General features: G+C 37.1%; 1 protein-coding gene across 3 annotated transcripts in view; it reads right to left on the bottom strand.

Moving 5' to 3' along the window:
- Positions 1–2570: 2570 nt before the first annotated feature.
- LOC119728218 (sodium- and chloride-dependent glycine transporter 1-like) overlaps positions 2571–9470 on the bottom strand; it is a 36238-nt gene continuing 29338 nt past the window's right edge. For all 3 annotated transcript variants that reach the window (XM_038200368.1, XM_038200367.1, XM_038200369.1), the window contains exons 7-15: positions 8660–8794; positions 7745–7848; positions 7403–7527; positions 6851–6963; positions 6178–6309; positions 5759–5858; positions 5426–5532; positions 4846–5016; positions 2571–4392 (exon numbers count right to left, since the gene is read on the bottom strand). In XM_038200368.1, the coding sequence (XP_038056296.1) occupies positions 4249–4392; positions 4846–5016; positions 5426–5532; positions 5759–5858; positions 6178–6309; positions 6851–6963; positions 7403–7527; positions 7745–7848; positions 8660–8794 (1131 nt within the window). In that variant the 3' untranslated portion in view covers positions 2571–4248. The remainder of the gene's footprint in view (positions 4393–4845; positions 5017–5425; positions 5533–5758; positions 5859–6177; positions 6310–6850; positions 6964–7402; positions 7528–7744; positions 7849–8659; positions 8795–9470) is intronic.

Genomic DNA, 9470 nt, shown 5'->3' with positions numbered 1-9470 from the left:
TTTGTGTCTGATACTTGTTCTCTTAACATATATTACCTTGTATATTACATTGACTGGATATCAATGTCATTAAATGCTTGAAATTATAAGAGGTTCAACTACTTACAATTGATTGACAAATTACTTATCGTTGTGAAAATGGTTAAGAAGGTATGAACATTTTAAAAGCTTATAACATGTGTAAGTAAGAATATTGTGAAATTATTGTAATTTTGAAGCACATCCGTTTTTTGAATTGTTTTTTGTTTTTTAGTGTTTTTGACACGGTGTAAAGGCATTCTTGCCACGCAAGAACCACATGGCTCTGTGCTCAGAATAGCGCCCTCTTGGGGTTCATTTACTTATTTTCACATCAGTTATGTTTTGCAAACTGTATGTTAGGCTTGTGGCAACGTTATGAAACTCAGCATGTAGCACCTTTAATATATGTTTTCTTAGGTTTGTTTTAATGCCTAAGACATGTCAGTCTGGCACCTTGTGAACGAAGTTCATTGTAAAAGGCTCAGTTTTGTAAGGCACCAGCCTCTCCAAGATGGGCTAGTGGGTTCATTGTATTTGACTTGACAATGGTTTGTTAGGTTTTAACTTTTCATTTTATGTGTATACAAATATTTGTAAATGGATACATTCCCTAGTTGTCATCAATAAAAGTGTGGTAGAATTTTTTAAAGTCTTGTTTCACTTGTATTTTTATGTGATTAACATGGTGCAACTAGGGATGCATAATTGAGCTATCACCGTTTGCAAGTTAGCCACGCCCCTTAGACAACCCTGCGCAATTTGTACGTTAAGTTTTGCTTGTCTCAGATTTTGCGCGTTCCACGTCCATTTGTCTATCATGTAATTGGACAATATTTCACAAGCTGCGTTGACGCAATTCTACCGCGATAGGTTGGATAATGTTGAGATATTTTAATTTTATTAATGGAAACAGAAAATCCATTCAGGGCACACTTCCATCAGTTTTCATTCTGGTAAATCTTATTTGTAAGTGCTGTACTTGTGACTGCACATGTATGTATAGTTCATCTTGCCATGATGACAACTTCATTTTCTCAAGAATATAAATATAAAGCAAAAGACAAAGCATCCTCAAATAATAGACGCAACACCAACATTTTCTATACTTGGTTAATATATTTCTTCTTAATTACTACCTACCTATAACATTTTTTCTGTGTATTTTCAAATGATATAGACATATTCTCGTGCCACACATTGGGATAAAATATGGACAAGAAATGCATAAATCTTTACAGTTGCAATTTTCTGACAAATATTGTCTATTGTACAGTTTCTTACACTCCTTTCTTATAGCTTTGATCTTGCTTCGTCAATTATTTGTGCTTCAACTGTATTATACAATTTTTTTTTTTTTTTTACAATTTTTCCATACAACTTATGCAGATACATTTGGCTCAATGTACATAGTTCACACACAAACACACCTCTACTGGAATTTGTATCCTTGTGGAGACATTTCTTTGTTCTCGTGTACTAAAGTTTTCAAGTTTGAAAGTACAGTTTCAAAATGCTCTTATTTTAACCAGAATTAATTTCCTTGGCTGAAATTCGGACTTAATATCCCTTTTCTAAAACTCTACCATTTGCGACAGATCAACATACCTTGGAAACTAATTTCTAGTTTTTTAGTATAATCCATATATCTATTTCGTGAAAACCTTGTGGAGACATATTCATCTATAGAAATTGCCCTGTGGAGACGTATACAATCTTTTGTTCCCTATTGTGTGCATGTCTCCAGAGGGCACGGTGTATCACATCACCTCTAGCTATCACATAACAGTTATTTTTCCCATGTATTTCTCTTCAGCACTCTACAGTGCCGCTCCTTGTCTACACCACATGTATTTCCATTGTGTGTCAGGAAATACAATGAATAAATGAAGAACATTATTTATTTTAGTCAGGAATGTACCATGAACACCTGCCAGACTTTTCTTTTTTAATGTGATGCACTATGTTTGGATATTTAAAATGATCAATGTTGTGGGAGGGAAAATGCCCAGTCACCTTCAACTAACTACAATTTCTACACATGCAACATCAATTTTTAAACAAGCCCAACTGTGATCAGATTTCAATATTCAATATACACACAGTCATGTTTTATTATGCAGTGGCGGATCCAGCATGGGGGGGGGGGGGGGGGGGCAAATGGAGGCGTAACCCTGGCATACAAGCGAGACATATATGTGCTTAAATAACCAGTTGACAGCAGCAGAAATGGGAAAAGACAAGACGTATCTCACTTAAAAAAAAAAAAAATGGCAGGGGGGGGGGCCCTCCCCCCTCTGGATCCACTACTGTTTACAATGTACTCATGAAGAACCTTATAATGTTCCTTTCTATTGTTTGGACTTCAACTTTTCTCTACACATCCCATATGGTTTGTACATGAAAACCTCCTGAAGACTTGGCCTCAGCTCAGGACATCATGGTTATTGTCATTGTAGGTATCCCATTGTCCCAAGTTCTCAGACGTAACGGATATCAAGATCATGTGTCTCTGTAACACATTTCATTATGGAATACAGAACACGCTTTAAAAAAAAAATACTTGCCACAATATACAACTAGTGTTATCTGGTCGCAGTTATTAATTTCAGTTTTTAGTATTTTTGTTGTTTTAACTTTCAGTTGACATTAACTTGCATCCGAATTGCAGCTCACACCCACACGCAAACACACCCACACCAGCATACCATTAATCTTATAATAGAAATATTACATTTTTTGGCAGAGGATGGCTTTTTACAGGGTTTAAGGAATACCGGTGAGCATGTATATCTCAAAATAAAGGAATTTGATCAAGTGACTTTGTAGAAGACTAAATTTTGCTCACATTTTTCAGTTTTAGTGATCATTAATTGCAACAGAAAGATTTCCTGAAGCTTTCCTGAAGTTTCATAATCCGTTCCTTGATGAGAAAGTCAACAATCAGATCTTGTTCACCCAAAACTCCTTATTTTGATACATTTTCAGTTTTTAATTAAACATTCTTATGTGTTCTTTACTGCTTAATCATTCTTGCACATAAATTCTTACTTGCATATTCTAGAGATTGTTTATTTCTAGTCTAACTGTCAACATGACATTATTACTTTCGTTCATTCATTCCTCTTGTAAAGCTGTTTTTGCATCTACATATAGAATACTTGTATGTACATATACACACACACATCATCAGCTTCAAACTATTGCTTCTTTCTAGTGTTGTTTTTGTTTTACAATTCAATACTATGTCCTTTCCCTTCTTTATTGAATATAACTTTTTTTTGTCCTAGAAAACTTCCAAAATGAAAAGGAACAATACAAAATGTTTTTTCAATGATGGAATGCTTCTCTTACAAGTATATTTTTAAAGATTTTTAATGGAAGTACCCTTTATAAAGTGTAAATGGCCTTGCCCTTTAAAAAGGACTGCCTAAAAACAGGCCATCAATATCCTTGAGTAAACAACTAGCGGAAAGATAGAGGTTTTGCGGCAGCTGCTTTGAAAATGGTTTCAAAACAAATGTAACCAGCCATTTACACTACTTATTATGGGTTGTCTTTAGCAGGAAAAACTTGCTACACATTAATTTCTGATAAGTGACTTGAAGAAACCTAGCCAAGGTGTTAATAAGTTTGCCTATGTTTTGTTCTTGTAATTTATCAGTGTTTGCAGAATCGATAAAGAGCCAGTTTCTGACCTGCTCCATGGAGAACTAATTTGTATTGAAAAAAATTAAAAGCAAAATGTCCATTACATTGTGGATAAGCCTGCATCATTGTAAGGCAAACTTACAACTTATGGTATAAGTAATAAAACACTGTACAGTGAAAACAACAGCTTTTACAAATAACTGGCAAAATATTTATATTTCAATACTGTTGGACTGGGCTCATAAAACTTGCATGATACACGATTACCTTAAAAACACCTTTAAACGCATTTTTTACAGAAAGTTTAACAAAAATGAATATTATTCCATTGCTGTTTTCACAAACTGGCAAATGTTCCCTGTACAACACACTTTGAAAAAATAACTAAAGTTTCTATAGCATCCTATACCTTCGGGTCAGCTGAAACAGAAAACAAAAAAAAATCCACCGATATTTAATATGAACATAAAGAGATCCTTGTTACCATATGTCCTGTGGCGTCATGGAATATTCACATAAAAGACTGAAATAGTGCCCTCTATGGTTCTGCTCAGGTCAAATAGAATGTGCATTTTATTTTTATACAGCTTGTCCTGGTTTTGTACCGTTCATAGTGGTAGCCATCTTGTACTGGGTCAGTGGCATCTGGGCTGGGTTGGTTTCCGGACTGGTGCCGTGGGCCAGGTCCCATTCCTTGGTTGGTTTGATGACGTTGCTGAACTTCTGCAAACCACAAAGGAGAAACAATATCAGAATGAGTCAATCTGGGCTCTGTGCACCAGCATTTCTCGGCCCCCATGAACCAGTCAAGGTATGACCTCCGGAAATGGTGGCGAAACACTTTTGAAAGGGGTGGCGGGTGGGGGTTGTATCTCGTCACTCTAGAGGGATTCAAAGGTGGGCGGAGAAATGAACAAGTTTTAAGTGTTGGAGGGGGGGGGGGAGGGATACTTCCCCCTCCCCCTTCTGCGGCCTATGACCTCCACTCGTCCTCACTGGCACGCGGTGCTACTAGTTCATTTGTACTGACTTTTAGCCATGTAAAACAAAAATTACCCAAAACTCAATTTGTTAAGAATACAAAATTGTGAAGTTTAAAAATCGCTCAAATTTGGCACAGCATTCGTATTACAACTGAACGCCCTTCTGGCTGACAAACTGAAACAAATCATGTACCTCTATGATGTTGCTTCCCTCAGACTTGAGGAAGTTGACGACCATGAAGACAGGAATCATTGTAGGAGCGATGAACGCCATGACCCAGCCGAGAGCCTCACTCCATGGTGGGTAGTTGTAAGTACCATAGTAGACTGGTTGGTACTCGTAGATACCAAATCCAATGATGAACTGTCCACAAAAGAAAGTAATAAATTCAATAAAATAATAGCAGAAACGTGCGATTCTTACATTATTATTGATCAAACCAAACCTCTGCCTCATTGTGCTCAGTCTGGTTTTTTTTTTAAGATCTCATATGATTATACATTTAAAGTTTGATCTTCCCATTTTTTTATTTTTTAATCTTTCACATCTTTTGTAAAAGGCCTGTTACTTGTTTTTACTTCAAGTACCCTCTTTTGACTGTTTAGCTAGCGTTGGCATCCAAAAAGTCAATTACTTGAAATGCAGTTGCTATTACAGATGGAAAAGGACTGCTTAGCTTAATTATTTCGTTAACAGTTAAAAAATTGTTGAATGTTTAATTTGAAGTGTCTATGAAACAACTTTTTTGCTTATAATGGTTCTGCACACTTACCAGGATGATCGCCGGTGTGACAAAAAGCCAACAGATGCAGTACCACCACCAGAACACGGTCTCATAACCCAACATCTTCTTGATGTCACCGATGAAACGCCGGAAGCCTGTAAGTCGGCCAACCAGAGAAGATTAATGATTACCTTGGCAACATCACTCATGCATCACACTTGGAAACACTATATTTAGGCTTTTCTGTTCTCTCAGCAAGAATCAGGCAATAGTGCCCTCAACAGATCATGCACAGATAGGATAGAATGTACTGCAAGTAGCACACTAATGAGCGTACTTATTGACTGTGAGGATATCATATGACTGGTTACTGATACTGACCATAGAAATAGGCTATAGCGATGCATTCTGTCATGCCAACGATCATCAGAGATATCCAAGCACTATACCAGTTGATCAACTCAAACACGTAGATACCACCCTGATGAAAAAAAAAAAATTAATACATGTCTTACAAACCATTGTGATAGTAAATTTGTAAGTTTTTGGTTCTTCCACTCTTGGAAAGCATTGAACATATAGCCTCAGTGCAGGCCACACACTGAATTTAAATTTACACCTCCCAATGCAAAACCTTCAATCAAAAGTAAAATGACAGCAATTAAATGGTTCGTTCACAGTGGAGGGGAGATTATTTCAAGAATTCTTTATAAGCCTGATGATCAGGGGTAATAATCATTTACTTATTACTGGTATGTGATCTGGGGTGCAATCCATCGTCTAGTGTTCTTGTTTCTTACCCTTGTCACCAGAGGTAACCCCAAGAGGAAGAACAAGCAGCAGATGCCAAGAGCAAACAGGGTCTTCCGTTTCCTGAGATGGTCAGGAAACTGGTCGATGAAGCCACTGATGACAGTTTCTGTCATGCCAAACTGTCAGTAGGAAAAACAAACAACCAGTCAGCACGGATGCTGTGATTAAACTGCTGGGTCTGTCAACATGGGCCTGATGGTAAGTGGGAATGGAAGAAATAGTTGTCACACCACGGAATGTGGTGATAATGAATATTTTGTCATCAAGGTCAGAGATTTTGGCAGGAAAAATTAAAAAGAGGAAAACGACTATGGAATGGAGATATTGATTGGTGTTGGGAAATATACATCCCAAAGGCATAACCTCAATAGTGTATGTTCAGTTGTAAAACAGAAAATACTACATTTAATACAGGATACTTACTCATTAAAAAAAGCTTTCCCGCTGATTTAATTTTCAAAGTGTTTAATTGTATACCCTTTTCAAACACAAAATATGAATTGATTCATCAACCTTTTCTTAAACATGCCCTAAAGTTCATAATTTTCTTACACTTCTATTGCACAAAGGGTACAGCCATCAATTTCAACTATGCTGCCATTGACCAGTGGAAAACATGTGACTGCATTTCCTGTTGTGTGATTGGCCAGCATGACCTACCTGTGTGTCCAATCCGACAAGGAAGAGCATGAAGAAGAAGAGGAAGGACCAGAGAGGAGCCAATGGCATCTGGGCAATGGCCTCAGGGTAGGTGACAAATACAAGACCTGGACCTGCAATATGCAAAACAAACATGTTAAGGGTGATCTGATTGGTCAAGAGTTGACACACTCATTAGCATATGTAATATGATTGGTGAAAAGTTGTCACATTATTAGCATATGTAATGCGATTGGTCCAAATGTTGCCACACTCCAAAATGAGCCAATGTTGGCATGCAATTCCAAATGCAAGAGTTACAGTACAGAAGATTTGATTGGTTAAAAGTTATGAAATAAACAATTACATGTAATTTGATTGGTCAATGGTTGCATTCAGAGTTCGGTTCTTCAGGAGGTTATCTTACACTTTAAATGATAGAGAGTATTAAACATGGACGGGGAATGGAGCTACTATACCACTAAGTTTAGTGCATCTTTTCAGTATTCAGTTTTTCAAGCCAACACAGCAAAAATATCAATTGTATCACCAAAGAAGAATTTTATTTTTTACCTTGGACAGCCACGTCCTTTATATCCATTCCTGTTTTTACTGACATGAAGCCCAGCGTTGCAAAGACCACAAATCCGGCAAAGATGCTGGTACCGCAGTTGATGATGGGAACCATGATTGCATCCCTAGGTATTGAAACAAAAAAAAAGAACATCAATTTAAAGTTTCATCAAACTTCCTTATCTTGTTTTACATCTTCTTGTGCATGTACTGCTTGCTCATTGCACTACTAGGGGCCATTTCAAGATTCCCTGAAGTGGTTGAAGCTTGTAGGAGCACAACGTTTAGGAAAAGAAAATATTAAGGCAAACATTTGTTATGTTGGATTAAGTTTTTTTTTACCTGAAGCAGTTGTGGTTGAACTTGTTGTAGCTGGAAAATGTGAGGACACCACCCCAAGCTGGGCCAAGAGAGTAGAAGATTTGTGAGGCAGCATCATTCCAAACCTTTCCAAAGAGAAAAGAAAGTCACCAAAGAAGTTATAGAAATTTCTGGGTTTTTTTTATATTTTTATACTAGTCGGTGATATAATCCTGTAAACCAAAATTAAAAGGAAGGAAGATTCGGGGCTAGAAAGTGTAATTACGTTCAGGTTAAAGGGAATATACAACATTCGCAAACATTGGAAAACAAAACTACCAAATTTTTATGAAATACCTTAATAGGATGTTGGTAAATGAAAGTCTAAAGCATCCTGTAAAATTATGGCACCTGGTGTGAAGTCATTTTCAAAAAAGTGGTATTTTGTATAAATTTCCTACGGTGGTCGGCCGACCACCGTTGGAAAAACCTAACTATTTTTCAACTACTGCTCCAAATTTACCTTTTTTTCAGTCCAAATTTTGTTTGCTATTGGTTACATGTTCATGGACGGGTGCAGGCCAGCTAGACTGGTTTCCTTACCTTACAATTTTCGGGCATCAATAAATTGATTCATTTCATCTTTAGTGGAGTCAGGGAACCAGACTGCTTGAACATATTTGTTTTTCTTGGTTTCTCCAGCATTTTCGAACACAAAACTTCAAACATGTCAGTGTAACAATATTTGATCTATTATACTAACCCCTCAAATAGTTCATTTCTGAAAATTACAGCAAAAGCCAATTGATGTACATTCCCTTTAAACTAAAAAAATTCGAAACCATCTTAACCTTGAGCTGTTTTATTCAAAGACAGACTTCTTCCCAAGAACCTCCAAATCTTGACTCAACATGTTAAAGAAAGACCCAACATCATCTTGATTACTTCAAGTCTCACCTTCGAGTTCTTGAGTAGCTTCCAGTCAGCATTCATGTAGTACCAGATGCCTTCACTAGCTCCCTCTAGTGTCAGAGCACGGATAAGTAAGCAGACGAGGATGACGTACGGGAAGGTTGCAGTGAAGTAAACGACCTATAATCATGAAGCAAGAATAAACATCACATAATGGAATACTGCGAATCAAAGTTGTATCAAACACTGAACCACAGAGAAACCTTACAAACATCAGTGATGAAATGAAGATTTCAGAGTTTTGGAAAATAATAATTTATTGGGAAAATAATAATTTATTGGGGCAATATGGATTGCTTAGGGACACAAGTAAATGTCCCTTGGCAGGCTTCCAGCCCACATTGCAAACAAGTGCGACACCACTCAGTCAGTGTCTCAAGGTACACATGAATGTCTTGTCTTTCTATTAGCACCGCTCTTCCTATCAATCTGAACTGCCTCCTTAGTACTCTGCAAGCATCCCCAGCCTTGTTTAATAGTTCTTTCATCAATCTTACTCCCTCCTTCCCAGTTTCTCAATCTAACCTCTCTCACCCATTTGCAACCATTAGTGCAGTCCATTCGTTACAATTCGTCTTGCCTTTCCATCTTTTACATTTGACCTGCCAATTTGGTTTTTCTCTCTAAATGCAGTCCTACTTTGTACATTTCCTATTCATGTTTAAAGATGTTTTCCACATGCAAACTCCAGTGCTACTATGACACACTTGGTTGTAAACAGCAATCGTATCTCGCTCGTTTGATGAACATGCTCTCTCTTCATCAGCATCAGGATGAAATTTGGGTTTCCGGTAAA

This window comes from Patiria miniata, unplaced genomic scaffold (assembly GCF_015706575.1).
Source record: "Patiria miniata isolate m_02_andy unplaced genomic scaffold, ASM1570657v1 HiC_scaffold_20, whole genome shotgun sequence".
Classification (NCBI taxonomy): domain Eukaryota; kingdom Metazoa; phylum Echinodermata; class Asteroidea; order Valvatida; family Asterinidae; genus Patiria; species Patiria miniata.
The sequence above is the reverse complement of the archived record's forward strand: the minus strand, read 5'-3'. Positions and strand labels throughout refer to the sequence as shown.